The 16,664-nt window shown below is 34.1% G+C and overlaps 1 protein-coding gene across 2 annotated transcripts in view; it reads right to left on the bottom strand.

The window, feature by feature from the left end:
• REPS1 (RALBP1 associated Eps domain containing 1) overlaps positions 1-16,664 on the bottom strand; it is a 58,895-nt gene that overhangs the window by 14,468 nt on the left and 27,763 nt on the right. For both annotated transcript variants that reach the window (XM_006776184.2, XM_006776185.2), the window contains exons 8-10: positions 10,588-10,709; positions 7,115-7,195; positions 1,208-1,295 (exon numbers count right to left, since the gene is read on the bottom strand). In XM_006776184.2, coding sequence (XP_006776247.1) covers positions 1,208-1,295; positions 7,115-7,195; positions 10,588-10,709 — 291 coding nt within the window. The remainder of the gene's footprint in view (positions 1-1,207; positions 1,296-7,114; positions 7,196-10,587; positions 10,710-16,664) is intronic.

Genomic DNA, 16,664 nt, shown 5'->3' with positions numbered 1-16,664 from the left:
TAAAGGCATTTGTATTAATACATTTATAAAGCTCAGAATATATGAGACCTAATTTAGATATTCCAAAGAAATAGCCAATAAATCCATGGAAAATAATACAAAATAATATTCTTAATAAAAACAAATATAGCCCTGACCGGTTTGGTTCAGTGGCTAGAGCGTCGGCCTGGGGACTGAAGGGTCCCGGGTTCGATTCCAGTCAGGGGCATGTACCTTGGTTGTGGGCACATCCCCAGTGGGGGGGGGGGGGCAGGAGGCAGCTGATCAATGTTTCTCTCTCATCGATGTCTCTAATTCTCTGTCCCTCTCCCTTCCTCTCTGTAAAAAATCAATAAAATGTATATTTTCAAAAAAAATTAAAAAAACAAATATAAATCTATTTATATAGAATTTCTTTTCTGTCATATAGAAGATATTTTACAATAAAAAGTCAATTTGCATGTTCATATTTTGTTAATTTTATCCCTTTAGATAAGTAATTAAACAAAACATCACACAAATGGTTATAAATAAGTAATTTATGATGTTGACTAATATAGGAAATAAATTTATCTTTGAGAAACCCTAATTATAAAACATTTAATCTAAAATGAGGAGAAAATTGCCCTGACTGGGTGGCTCAGTTGGTTGGAGTGTCCTCCCATACACCAAAAGGTTGTGGATTTGATTCCTGGTCAGGACACATAGCCAAGTTGTGGGTTCAATCCCCAGTTGAAATTCATATGAGAAGCAACTGATTGATGTTTCTCTCTCTCTCTCAAAAAATAAAAAAATCAATAAATATACTCTTGGGTGAGGATAAAAAAAAACTAAAACGAGAAGAAAATTCAAGAATTTAAGCAAAAGAATTTCAAAGCCAAAACTCACTTTAACATATGCTTCTTCAGTTACAATTTTAACATACTTTAAATGTAAATTCACAAAAATGATCATTAAACACAGTATCAGAAAATTCATATTTTCAATGTCCTTATTTAAGTTTTATAATTAAAATTCAATAATTTCCTTTTAAAACTGTAAAATAAGTTAAAATATACATATAAGCACACACATACATGTATAACTGTAGAAAGTACTATGTTAACAAATAAGCAATTATGAAAGAAATCTGAAGCCTGATAGAATAATTACTTCTGCATTTATGTAGTTGAAGCTAACCTAAAATCCTACCTGCTAACCTAATATAGACCAGCCACAGACTGCTTACCACTGCCAGTTCTTTTAAGTTCCATTTCCTGCATGTGGATTTTGCTTGGAGTCATACGAATGGGAACTGGATGAACAATAGCAGTATCCTAGGAACAGATGAGAGGAAATACAGAATTTGTATTAAAAATGCCAAATTGATACCAAGAAATAATAAAAATTAACAATATTTTAAAAACTGGTGGATAGACTCTCTCATTCACACTAAAGCAAGCATGAAAATGAATTTTTAAATTAAAATTATAGAATTATACGTAAAAAAATCAAGTACATGTCTAATAATCTGATTTTTTATTAAAAATACATTTTAACTTTTGAGTGATTAAAGATTTGAATAAAAACAATAACCTTATAAAAATACAGTTTAAGATAGTATTTAAAGTGTGAAATGATCTGATGAAATCATACAAATTTGAACCTCTCAGGTTAAAGTGAAACAAACTACTTCATTAGAATCCAAAATTAAGTAGTAGACCAAACTCATTTTCAGGAAACTGCTCAAGAAAATTTGAAACTTTTCTTTTTCATCTATAAAACAGAGTTAAAGATATGCCTGCTATATTGTAACAGTAGGCACAATGCATACTTTCACAGATTAGTTTATAGAACTTTAAAATTTAGCCTAACATTTCCACCAAGGGATCCAGTTTTTAAGAAGAATAAGACTCCTACTCTAAGATTCTAATATTTTCTTAAGCCATTCAAGATTATAATACATCTGATATTCCTAAACTTCATTATTGACAAGTCTAGTTAGAAGGGTAAAGAAACTGATAGAAGAGACTTTCAGAGTGAGAGAGTAAGGCAAGGAAGAGAAGATGAAGACAGATGGTAGCCTCTCTGAAAGGAAAGGAAGAGAAAGGTACACCTGGGTACACAGGTAAGCCTGACGCTGGGAGCTGCCATACCAGTGGAAGAACCAGAATAGGATCAAGCATTTGGCTTAACAGCTACAGACCAGATGAAAAACACTGGGAAGGAGGCTCAGCTCCTTATATGAGGAGTCAGTTCGCATTTTGTGTGTGCTGCTGCTAAGGACTGAATATTAGATCCTTAAATTTTGAATATCTAGTTGAGTTAAGTTTATAATTTAGTGTAAAGGATAATGATTTTTCAGTTTAAATCCAACACTATTTTGGTGACAGTACTAACACCAAGCCTCTGCTAGAGAAAGTTCCAGTATACCATTTCTTGTTTGCAGCTCTCCTTGGCTTATTCTTATAATCTCTAAATTCGAACAATTTATAACAAACAAATTAATTCTTTATTGCAATTATACTGATAAATCCTTTCATAGCATTTTCCTGCCTCTATATCAGTGAAATACTGGACAGGGTTCATGTATTATCCAATTGAAATGAACTAACATTTCCCCTACAACTCTACAATTACAGTTATAAAGGTGAACATTACAAGTGGATAGGAGGTTAGATTTCTCACATAATAATGAGTCACTCACAGGAAAATATTTATAACAATACACTTAAAATGTTGTTATTGTTATAAAAACATGGCTTTAGAAATAAATACTATTTTCTTAACTTACAATTTTAATAGCAGAAATAGCTGCTATGAAAATCAGAATTTAATATAAGGCAAGATTAAAGGAGAAAGAAATGATAGTTTGTGACACAATAAGTTCTTATTACAAACCCCCCAAAACTAGAAAAAAACAAGCAAGGATAATTTATTAGATGCTTTAAACTCGTAGTATTTATCTAACATATATTCTATGTGTATGTTTATAAAATCAAATTTATAAAGCTTATAACAGTTGGAAATATTAGTCTTTTCATATATTTCCAGTACAATAATGAAAATACATTAATGACTACAAAAAATAATCATGAATATTCTATTCACTATCCAAATAATTTCCTTAAGTTCCTGTACCAACAAAGCTTTTTGTATAGCATACTTCAGCCACACACTGACTGGTTGCTAAGAGCCTGAAATAGCTTTAGTCCAGCGGGTCTTAGCTACTTAGCAGGACAAGGTAATTCCTTGAAAACCAGAGACCGTATATCAGAGGCTTCATTTATGGCTGCGATGTTACAAATGAGTCAAAGCATGATAGAGGGCTCTGACTTTAAGCATTTGAACATTCCAGATGAAGAACCATGAATGCCTACTAGCCTCTGAGTCCTGAATTACAAGATGTCAAAGTAACACTTTCTCTGCTCCAAATTAGCATCCCTAAATGTAAAAATAGAGATCACCTATTCAAATCACCCAAAGCCTTTAGGAAACCCATTCATAATTACTCATGGCACATTTGTGTCATCTATTTGGGTATTTGATTTCATACAATTTAGCATTTTATTGAATATTATATTAATGCTCACATATCTATATTTTCTACCTGATTTAAATCCCATTATCCTGTCTATCTGAATCCAGCCCTGCCTACTTTCTGTTTCTTAGTTCAGGTGCTCATCATCTCTCTCTTGATCCCATCAATCCTTCATATTATAGCTCTTCCTTGACCCCATTTTATCATGGTACTTTTTAAAATAAATATATTTTTATTGATTTCAGAGAGGAAGGGAGAGGGAGAGAGAGATGGAAACATCAATGATGAGACAGAATCATTGACTGGCTGCCTCCTGCACGCCCCCTACTGGGGATTGAGCCCGAAACCCAGGCATGTGCCCTTGACCAGATCGAACCCACACCCCGTCAGTCCCCAGGCTGATGCTCCATCCACTGAATCAAACCAGCTAGGGCTCATGGTACTTCTTATTAGCCAAGAGTGTCAATGAGATTTAGTTCAGATCCTTGGTCTAACATACAAAGATCTTCCCAGTTCCATCATTCCCCCATACACATGTCTAGCCTATACTCTCACCACACTGAATTAATCCTGTTCATGATACTCGCTCTGCTTGGAATGCTCTTGTCCAAATCTGGCAATTCATAGTTCCATTCAAAACTCAGCATAAAAGCTCCTTTATGGAAACCTTTTGGGGTAAGCTGGCCCATGATTCTCTGCCCAGAGTTTTGTTCATAGCCATGGATGGTAATTATCACAATCAGATGAATTACAATCATCAGGCTTATAATGAACTGTGGTGTGGTCTACTTAAGACTGGAATTTTGTTCCTGACATTTTTGTATTCCTAGAAAATATCACAGGCACCTAGAAAGGAGCTACATCAAACCAGGTGAGTTGGCTGGGCATAATCAGTAATTAAACTCACTTCCCTCTGTACTCAGAAGCTCTATAGCACTCAACATCAGGGATATCATGGAGAAGACTAGTGCATGACACTTCTCATCAGTCTAGAATTTCCTTCCAGAAGCAGATTCTACCTGAGTCTATTAACTGATAAGAAGTTCAACAAAAGTAATCAAGTTTCTGGAAATGAAATGTCAGAAACTCAATTTCATCATTATTCCAGGAGCCGAATCATTAACCATTGCAGTTTGCATGTGAGGTCAGTGCACTGTCTCTAAGCGCTACAGAGCAGTTTGGAGCTCTTCATGGACTTTCACTTTATTGAGCAAATGGATAATTATTAAATTTTAGCTTTTAAAAAATATTACATTAAATATTTCCAACACTGTAATGTATGTTAAATTCACATTAGAACTGTGGTGTGTTTTTTCCCCCTGTTCTAATCTGAATGGACCTTATTTACTTACAATCCTTTACAAAAACCTTGCAAAGGACATTTGGAATTGTAGCTACTATCAGTGTATGTATAGGAACTATGTCAGTAAGTATTAAATGAGGGTTAAGAAATTCAGATCTTCAGTGAGAACAGTATATTCTCCTAATTCAAAATTTAAAGAGAAATTACTAGTTGGGGAGCAAAGTTTAGATTTGTTTGCCACCATAAAAGAAAAAGGATGTTTCTAGGTACCATATTATAAATACTTAAGACTGGCAACTCTATCAAATTCAGAAGTCTAAATTGGAGTTTAAAATATCAATTAATAATTTTTAATTTTTCTAGAGCCTCCAGCCACACTAGAGATAACAAAAGAAAGTACTGAGCCATATTAAACCCTAGAGCAAGAATTCACAAATTTGGATATTATTTCCAATAGGTTACAAGAACATCACTGTTATTAAGCCAAATATTTTCCTGCATTTCTTGTAAGTTATGAGTTAATTTATTTTGCTCCCAAATTCTATGTTTTTATATGTAATGTTCTTTCCTGGCCTGACAAATAATCATAATACTATGAATAATTATTTTCATGGCCTCTTAAGGGTTACAGACTAGAGAGTTTCTTTATTGCTATAGCAAACCTTTGCTCCCAAAGAAGTACTTTTATGAAGCACCTTAAATAAACTAACTTGACTGTGTAAGTAGAAGATAAGAACATGGAAAAATTTTCTTTTAGCTCATAGCACCTGTCACTTCCCAAGAGACCTTAATAATAAGCAGCAAAAATTGTGTTTCCTTTTTATCTCTCCTTCACTTTTTAGAAACTAAAATAAAAAATTAATAAATGCCCTCGAAGTAGCAAGAGAAGCCCTAACTGGTTTGGAAAGGTATCCTTTAAGAAAAGGAAGAAGAAGAAAAAGGTAAAGATAGCCCTAACCGGTTTAGCTTAGTGGATAGAGCATCAGCCTGCGGACTCAAGGGTCTCAGGTTCGATTTCGGTCAAGGGCATGTACCTTGGTTGCGGGCACATCCCCAGTGGGGAGTGTGCAGGAGGCAGCTGATCGATGTTTCTCTCTTATCGATGATTCTAACTCTTTATCCCTCTCCCTTCCTCTCTGTAAAAAATCAATAAAATATATTTTTAAAAAAAGTAGCAAGAGAAGCAAAAGGCACAGATGATTTACATATTAACTGACTCTTAAATTATTAATTATAAAACACTTCCATACATTATCTACTTGAATTCAATTTAACATCCTCTGTATTTCAAATAGATATAAAGTCTTTAAAATTATAAAACACACCAAAGATTCATTAAACTGTTGATGTACTATTATCTTTAAATACCACTTCTCCCAAATCCACATTAAATAAGAAGACCATTTTTACATTTAATTCATGAATGCTGGCTGTCTTTGATCAAACATCTAAAAAGAATGCCTTCTCCGTATCTTTCCACTGAGCTCATTTTCTAATCCTACCTTTACACTCTTCTTCCCTTCCTACTTATTTCCTCTTTTCTTTTTGAAAAGTGGTTATTAGCATGTCCTTCTTTTTAAAAGTAAAAAGAAAAAGCAGGAGTGAACAGTGAGAAGAATGATTAGCAACTAAGGTTTTGAAATGTTCAAATAACTTGAGGGACAGGTGAGTCATATATTAAATTAAATCTAAGGGAATATAATTTATTTTTGAAATCATGATGTGAACTTTGTAGCATTTTTCAGAGCAACACAGTAAACCACAGGAAGACAAGACAGGCTCCTTTGCACAATGGGAATCTTTGACTAACAACTCTGTTGTTTTGCTGAACTTGATTCTCTTGTAACAGAACTCAACATACTATTTAAGTCAAAGCCATACCATCTGGACTATTAAAATAAAAGATGACATTGCATATTTACATATGTAGTACATATTACACGATATGTAAGCATACAAATAAAACAGTATTTACTAAGTGTAACTACACTAAAATAAATAGTATGTTTAATAGAACATACACTCAATTAGCAAATGAAAACAAGTCAACTAAATCAATTGTCACAAAATGCTTCTTTAGACACATGTACCAGCTTTTTAAAACATACAGTTTCACCAAAATAACTAGAAAATACAAACAATGGTAAAAAAAAATGTTCTTTCCACCATTAGGCACACAAAAATTGAAAAGCTTGCTACCATTTCTCTCTAAGCACTCCACTGAATCATGCATATCTGCTAAAAACCATAATGAATGGAAATTTGGGTTAATAAAATTAATTTCAAACAAGCAAGCTAAGTGATTGACTTACAGGATCAGCTGGTGCAATGTTAGAATCAAATTGGGTCAGAGTTTGTGAGCTTGAAGAGCGTTCACTAAATGTCTCCCACTGCTGAACAGACAGAGGAGAGACAAGTCAGCATGATGAGAAAGATGGAGTAAAAAGATCACTGGAGAAGATTTAGCAAAGTCATTCAGAGGTTGCACTGCAAGTTGTGTTTCATAGGCCTGACAAAATTCCGTAGTTTCTATTTTTGAAATAAACATTTTATACTCATCTATGCTGGGTCATCTTGTAAGGTAAGGTGAGCACCTTCACAATCAAATGTATAGTAACAATTTATTACAATCTCTATGAAGAGATTCAAAGCCTTACAGAGTTCAACCTCAAAAGAGACATAGGAACAAATAGAGTCTAAGTGGTATAAATAGCAACAAGGTAAAAATGTAAAGGGGTTTGTCTTGACTAGAGAAAGAATAACTTCAAATCCTCCTTTTAAAATTTAAATGCTAATGCATTGATTTGGTGATGTTAGTGAATCTTGACTACCAAACTTTTGGTCAAAACAAAGCAAGTCATTGTGACTTGCCAGTGCCACCCCTGAAAGATGATTTTGTTATGTACGTGCACATATTTTGTACATATGTATACTTAATAAAATATAATTGTGATAAAGTGCAAAGAACTCTGGAATTATAATATATGTTTGAGCTTTTGTCAATCTGTAGCAAGTCAACCCCTGAAATCAGCACTATGAACAGGACCATGCCAGATCGAAAGACAGAGCTGCCAATCAGGCACCGCCCCCCGCTTCCCCCATGCTAGAAAAATCAGAGTGCGGCCACAATGAGAGCAAATCAAGCATCTGGGTATGTGTTATATATAGAGGATGTATTTTGATATGAAATACTACTCTCCTAAAAGAGGCACACAAATATCATACCTCTTAAAATTGGTGGAGTGATAAGCCAATAACAATTATAGCAAATTCTATTTGTTTTAAAGGTCTTGGTAATAAAATAGTATAGAATTTTTATATCAAAACTGCATTAAAATTTGATTCTTGAGAATTTTACTCTGAGGAGGGAAAAACATCTACACATATACAATATATACAAACGAATGTTTACACACAGACAAACCTATCCCATTAACCAAAATCCTCTTTTTGTAACTCAGCATGGAAAAGTATACATTTTTATGCTTCAAAGTTCGACTTATTTAAAATAGTGATATTCCATTTGAGAAGACTTGTAGAAATAAAATATTAGCAAATTAATACATTGATGAAAATTATCTACAAAAATGGCTAATACAATCATTCAACAACTCTGCCTACAAATTTTAAAATAATGAAAATTAAGACACTGATGTATTCAAAGTGATTCTTGAATAACAAAACTTCATTCTTATCATGGGACATCGCTTCAAAGAAGTGATTTACCATTATTTGTTGTTTGTTTCTTCAATAATTATTGTTGCATGTGCACAGAGGAATTTTTAAAACCCTAATGATCTAAACTTTTAGATGTAGATTTTTGCCAAAAAGAAGGCATTTATTTACCTATTTGGTTGTATGAAGTTTTACTTGGTTTCACAAGACTGTATGCAAGCTACCTAGAGAGCAGAGAGACACTTTTATCTTCATAACTTTAGTATAATGGTTAGGAGCACAGCTCTGGATCCAGACTACTAGAATCCTAGTTATACTGTACAACCTTAGGCAAGTTATTTAACCTCTCTGTAATTCAGTTTCACCATCTGTAAGGTGAGATTAATAATACTATAAGATTGTTATGAGGAAGTAGAGTTCATATATGTAAAAAGCTTTTAACAGAACTGGCACATCCCAAGTGCTCAACACATATTAAGGCTTATTATTAGTGCTGTTGTTATTAGTAGTATTATTCCTTGCAATGTCTCATCCATTTTTAGATGCCGAATAATTATCTGTTGAAAGGATCATTAGTGCTTTGTGTAGAGATTTATTAAGATGTCTCAAAATCAATGTTAGTTTTATTAGCATTTTGATTTTCCACAGAGTTAAAAGAAAAATAACACGACATTCATAGCCGAATTATTACTGAATACTACAAAATGAAACTTGCTCTGACTATCTAAAAAGAAAAAGTCCAACTGCTTAAATCAGAATATGGAAGGGACTTCTATTCCTGGTCTTTAATGATCACACACAATTTTATTTAGAATGAATATGGGCTTTAGAATAGAGATGCTTTAGAAAGAGCTGCTTTTATTTATGAGCTGGTATCAATGGAATAACTACTCTTAATCTGATATTACTTTTTAAAAATGAGCAAGTAGTTTCAAGAGTAATGACCCCACTCTTCATAAAGCCTCTTTACTAGTGAATTATTTCAAGGCTTAATTCCTCCCTCTAGAAAAACTTATATATATGACTTTACATCCAACAGTATGACAAGTGCTATGTGTTAGGTACAGTATTTGTGATTATGTCATAAAGCAGCAGCAAGTACTTTAAACCTGCCAGTTACTTCTGTTTTTCAACTCTCCAAAATTAATGAATGTCTCTTTAATTTAGTACTTTATTACTGGCTTTAAAAGATATGAAAAGTCCAGAAGTTTAGAATTTTTTCCTGAAAGTCAACAAACTTTTAAATTTTTAAGCACTACCTAAAAGTGATTTAAGGCAAAAAAAGTTATTCACAAAGAAAACTGCTCTAACAGGCTAGAACAGCTATTTTTTAGCTGAAGTTCTATAGAGCACTAAGGTTTAACATAGAGGCCTCCGGCCTACTTCTCTGATTCTAATCAGAGTGGCCCCACTTTTATAGTTTTATATAATGGAGTTCCCAAGTAATGAGGAGGAGAGGGAGTGCATTTGTCTCAAATTATGTTTTGCATGTTATCGTTGGTTTTATATATAATATCCTTTAACCACTGCATTTATTAGGGTTTAATTCCATATTGTATTAAATAAAACTAAATTATTATCAATAGCCTGGGTTGAAGAAAATACTTTTTTCATGTGGAAGGCAGGATTAGTGACTTCTCATGTCACTTCCAATACTAAGTTTCCAAAATTATTATCACATACAGGAATGAGAAGCAGTGTGACATGGTGGGTGTGGTAACGGACTACAGGTCAAAGGATTTGTGTTCAAATCTAAGCTCTTGTTCTTCAGTGGTTATGAGTTATCTTGGCCAAGACATTCACCCTTTTGACTATAACCTGCATGTTCCTGCCCCATCCAACTCACAGGGTTTTAGCAGGAATAAGTGGTGAAAACCAAATGACAGTATATATATATACACACATATATATATACATATATATATATGAAAAAGTACTTTGAAAACCTCAGAGTCACATAATTACAAACACTTATCATAGCCCTACTTTATATGCTCTCTTAGCTATGCTGAATAGAGCTGCTGAAAGAGCTCTATGCTGAAATTACTGTTTGGAACGTCTTACCTTAACAAAGTTAATATTAATGAAAGGAAAGGGAAGCTTTGCTAACCTCACTGCTCTGATTCATCTCTGGCCAAGTCTGGTTTAGTGAGGGCATTGATGGTGACTTGCTTGGAGGTGCTTCTGCAGGCGAGCCGGAATAACCTACCTCACCTGTCTGATCCCCAACATCTGCAATTGAAACACAGAAATTCTCCATAAATAATATAATTTAGTTTAGGAATATTACTTATTAAAAAAAACCCTGAAGATTTGACAAGTAGTAATTGATAATCTGAATTTCCTTTCCTCATGTTCCTAAAATAAACATTTTTATATTAAATGTCAACTGTAATTGAAAAATAAACATTTTAACAGTCAGACAATTAGGCAGTACTTATTCCTGCTACTTATTGTCTACTCAAAACGAAAGCTTTCCATGAAAATAAATTCTAGTTAGGAATAGAAAAAGAGTGTTAGGCATAATAATACAACTAGCACAGACGTTTTTAGTCATTTTCTGATAATAGGACTGAATTTGTAGCAGATCCCAAAGTGTATTTTATGGAATATTAATGTGAGGTACTTTAAAAAAAGGTTTAATAATTTTTTTCTATTCAAATTTGGGAATACTGTAACTCCCTGTTGGAGCAACTCCATGAACATTTGTATATGAAGGACTTGTAATGTCTCAGAGCAAATTAACTATTTAAATCCTTTTCTCCAAACCAAAACCTTTTTTTATCAAATAAAATCCCTCAATATTCTCTTGGAATATACTTTGGGAAATGCTAATTTACACTAAGTCACTCACATTTTCTCTACAAGGCTCCTGTGTTACCAAAAAGCAGCATATATTTGCAGGGCAGAGAGTAAAAGGAGAGGAAGAGTCCCAGGCATGAGTGAAAACCAGTCCATGAGCCCACACCAAAGAAAGTTTTATCATTAAGCCCCTGGCACTTAACCTTCACTGAGAAAGCTACAAATCCATGACACCATTGCAAAGCAGTTTTTAAAGTATTATGTGGTAGCACATTCTGCTTGTGAGTAGTTAAGCCCTAATTTCAAATATCACTTGAATTTCAATTTGAGAACAGAAGGAATTTCAATGGTAACTTAATTCTCATTCCAATCTTCCCAAGCTTTACATATCTTTGAATATAATCCCAGTCTGAAAATGAAATAATTGCCAAATTTATGAGGAGTACCTAATCTATTTAGAACCTGTATCAAAACATTGTTCTAGCATCTGTCACTATCTCACTGCTTGACCATGGGCAAGCTGAATAAAACAGCACCTGAGTTTCTCCATCAGAAAGAAAGACATTTGCCATTAAACGTTAGCACTATAGTTCAAATTCCTAAATAAACAGTCATACAATAACTTAGCAATGTATAGGTTTTAACCTTTCAATCTATTCAAAAGTAAATCCTTCACATTTTAGTGCCTAACATAGAACCTCATACTATGTACACAAATCTTTATTGAATGAGTTGCTTTTTGTGTTCTTCTTCATTAAATTCATTCTCCTTTGCTGTTATTTTCCCAGAACCAAAGCTAACTACCAGTATTTTGAAAAAGTACTCAATTTCTCTTTGCCCTTTGTTACATGACTACTATCTCAAAATACTTCCCCTTTTTTGTAGTCACATCAAGTTCTAATTTGCAGTCCAGCAGCAGATTTTGATAAATTTTTGTTTTGTGAGATTGGAAATTGTTGCTATTTCTTTCTTAATTCTATCCCTTTCTTGATAAAAATGTTGTAGTATAGAAACAATAAGAGGCAGAAAGGCTTCCAATAATGTTCTATGAAGAACTCTTAAATCAAAGCTCTTAGAGAAAAAACTAATGAAATAATAGTTATAATGAATAGTAGCAGCAAATTCCTCATGGGAATAGCTTGTGGCTTTATTGTGAACAAAAATTATGGATTTTTTTCCTATGATAACAAAGAGAAAGAAAGTTAAGGAAAGGCTATAATGGCTATAAATCTGAATTTAATGAAACTGAAACTCTGTTAGGAGGATGGTGAATGGAGAAGTGTCTTTAAGAGATCCAGCAAAGCAGTTGTTGAAGAAAATAAATAGAATTAAAACAGTATTAACTATAAGGTGACTCATTTTCAAAAGAACCTATCTACAGTCAGACTATATTACTTTAGTTTCACATATCATCTTAGGGTAAGCTGGGGCCCTGGCCTGGCTTTCTCATGTCAGTCTTCTACTAGCAAATTTAGGTCCAGACGGTACCCTACCCCCACATCAGGGCAGTTATAATTTGGGATAGATTCTGGGAACCTCTGTGATTCACTGGTACAAAGTTGTAGTGGATGTAGCCTCTTGAAGTATACTATTCACTCAAATAATTATACTTCATAAGTATTCCAACAGAGTCATTTTCCTAGAGTAGCAGTTCTCACACTGTGGATCATGGACTCCAGGGAATCCCCATGACTCTTTTAGGGCATCTGAAAAGTCAAAAAGATTTTGTAATCATATTATTTTTTTCTCCTGTGCTGACATTTGAACTGATGATGCAAAAGCAATGGTGGGTAAAACTGCTGGCTTATCAACAAGAAACAAGGCAGTGGCACCAAAATAATACAGGGGTGGGCAAAATAGGTTTACAGTTGTGAGGACACGATACAGAGTTTATCCTTGTATTTTTATTTATTAATTATTGTATTTTTTTCCCATAGGAACAATTGTAAACCAACTTTTGCCCCATCCTGTACTAGTCACTGTATTCTTCACCCCCCACATATTCCAGTTTAAATACATAGGCATGGCAATGTCACTGAAGAACGTTCACAATTAAGCGGTAAAGATTATTTTATTAAATCTTAGTCCTGAATACACATCTTTTTAATAGTCTTTGTAGGAAAAAGGGGAAATATATGTTTGCAATTTTATATAATGGAGTCCCAAAGTAATGGGGAGGTGCAATATATTGCACTTTGGCTCTTTATCAGAGCACAGTGATGATCATCTCCAGGAAGTGGTCTTGAGTGATTTGGCTGTGAGCTGAACAGGCCATTTTTTTCATGGAACATGATTTTTCTTTAAAGAACAGCTGACAAACGAATTATTGAGACTTTTACGCATTTTCTCAAAAATGAGTTAAGTGAGCCTGTCACTTCAGGAAAACAACTGTCTTCAGTATTGTTACTAATGACAAACTTTGTGCTTTCAAGAGAAAATTAGAATTTTGGAAAATGTGTATCCATATCTGTATAACTCAATGAACCAATATTTTACAAATAATCAATTATGTTATAAAATCATGCATGGGCAAAAGATTAATCCAAAGTATATTCAAAGTGCAAAACATGTATGGAATTTAACATAACAGTACAAATAATTCATTAATATGGTTTCAGTTTTCACATTGCAATTAACCTTTAAGAAATTACCATTTGTTGACATTTGGTGTGGTAGCAAAGAATATCCATAATTACAAATTTGAATTTCATGTGTCATGAAATATTCTCTTTATTCTCCAATGATGAAAAAGAAAAAGGAATAACCATCACTTTTTTGTTGTGGGCTATAGAAAAACAGTCAGCTGACCGGATGTGGCACTCAGTGCTTAGTCTGCAGACACCTGATACTTCAAACAAAATAATATCTAACCGCCTGAATGCAGAAGCAAATATGAAAATCCAGCTGTCTTCTACTAAAATAGATATTAAAGAGATTTACAAAATGTAAAAACAATGCTATCCTTTTCATAATTTTTTCTTTTACTTCGGGGAATATAGTTATTTTTCTAAAATATGTATGCTAATATTTAGGGAGCTTATAATTGTAATTTTTAAAAAGCTGTAAATTTTTTTAAAATGTATCATTTTTAATTTCTAATAGGGCAACTATTGATAGATCTAAGTCACATAAACAGAAGTTCTTTAGGATCCACAATAATCTTTAAGAATGTAAAGGGGTTCTAAGACTAAAATATTTTTTAAAAAATTTAGTCTGTCTTTGAAAACCCCAAAATTATTTCTGGATGAATTAGCAGAATTACACATTGTTTCTTTCCTATTTCATATATAGAAAAACAAATGGCAGTAGAAAAAGAGCAAATTACCTATGTTCTAGAAACTAACAGTCATGAGCATTAAGTCTGTAAATAAGCTATCTCTCCTTCTACCAACCTGGCTCCCTATGAATATTCCAACAAAGAGCTTCAGGCCCGCCCACAGTGTTTGTCTACAGTCCGTATCCTCACGGAGGCAGGGGTGTAGTTTTACTCTTACCTGATGCAGTGTTCCAACCTAGCCTCCTGCTGGAACACTGTGTCAACCCTGCCTCCCTCCTGAGGGTTCTGCTCTGCCCCTGACATCATCAGAGCATCAGGGCTGAAAAAGAAGAGCATGAGCCTAAATTATTTGTTAAAGTCAACCCCAAAAGGGCTTTATGCAAAAAGTATTTCCATGTATAAGAGTGTGCCTGGAAGACACAACACTGTGTGATCATATTGACTGACATACTGTCAGGCTACATTTAAAAGTTAGCAACAAGTGCAAATTAAATGAGTGCAAACCATATTTTCTGTATTGCACTAGAAAATAAAAATGCTCTCAGTAGTCTCATCCTTCTAGCCTCCAAAGACTCTGAAAAGTCTGCAGATTCAATTCAGTGCAGCGTACCTGCCAAACCACCTTTCTCAAAGACCTTCAGGTTTTGTTTTTTTTAATGTATTTTATTGATTTTTTATAGAGAGGAAGGGAGAATGATAGAGAGTCAGCAACACTGATGAGATAGAAACATCGACCAGCTGCCTCCTGCACGCCCCCCACTGGGGATGTGCCTGCAACCAAGATACATGCCCTTGACCGGAATCGAACCTGGGACCTTTCAGTCCGCAGGCCGACGCTCTATCCACTGAGCCAAACCGGTTACGGTAAGACCTTCAGTTTTTACCTCGGCTTATCACCTACCCACCCTGGACTTCTGTTATTTTCTTAGTATTATATTCAACACACTAAAAAATTGTTTCAAAAATGACTTGTCAGCTATTATTAATCTTATAGAAATATATACTAGTACATACATTCCTGAAAGTCTTACGGTTTTAAACTTATTTTGTTTTCAAGTAGCAATACTTGTTGGAAAAATTCTTCAATCATAAAGTTTCAAGGTTCCAATTTCATTTAATGGCTTCCTCAAAGCAAAAGTAAACTATAGCTTTTATTTATTTGAAATGGCAATATTATTCTTATGAGAAAAAATATTTAAAAGAAACACGTTTTGATAAATTTTAAGTCTTCAATAAAAACTAGAAATGGGACCTTTTTCATTCATTCTTAAAAGACAGGAAAAGAAATTAAAGAAATTAAAGACAATTTCAGATATACTTTGTTTTGAATATTATATACATCAAAAACTATATTCTATTTCCAAAATTCATTCCATTTCTCTCAACATGCCATAAAATGGAACTTATTCAGTAGGCTGACCTTAAGAATGTCTATATAGAAGTCTACAGGTTTTAAATTAAAATGAAAGATTAAAAAAAAGGAAGTAAAATGGGTCCAACAAAGTTTGAAATGAAACAAAGCAATTACCGAAAATATGAATTAAATTGTATTGACTGCCTTATCTGGCAGTACTGATCAACATTTTAGAGAAACTACTATTTGATTCAGCTATTCTACTTCAAAGAATATTACCTACAGATATATAAGAGTTTCCCATTACCCAGGAAAACTAAAAATGGAAAAAGCCCTTTTAGATAGAGGGGAGAAACCAAGATGGCGGCATAGGTAAGTGCCGGAGTTTGCTACCTCGAACCACTTCAGAAATACAACTGAGGGACGGAACGGACATCATCCAGAACCACAGAAAGGCTGGCTGAGTGGAAGTTCTACAACTAGGAGGAAAGAGAAAAGCATGCCGAGACTCAGAGGAGGCGCAGTGCTGAAGTAAAATACTAGGGTGCGGAGTGCATGCAGAGCGGGCTGGCGGCTGAGGGCGCGGTTGTCGTTTTCAATCGGGAGGGAGTCTCAGGCTCTGAGCTCCAGCTCCGGGCGGGTCTCTGGGGACCCAGACTCATACAGGGAGAAACTGGACTGTCTGGCATCGGGCGGAACTCGAGGGTGGCGTTCTCTCAAAGGTGCTTGCAGTGATTACCATGAGACACTGAGT

Source organism: Myotis davidii, unplaced genomic scaffold (assembly GCF_000327345.1).
Source record: "Myotis davidii unplaced genomic scaffold, ASM32734v1 scaffold266, whole genome shotgun sequence".
NCBI lineage: Eukaryota > Metazoa > Chordata > Mammalia > Chiroptera > Vespertilionidae > Myotis > Myotis davidii.
This window is presented reverse-complemented; position numbering and strand designations above follow the sequence as displayed.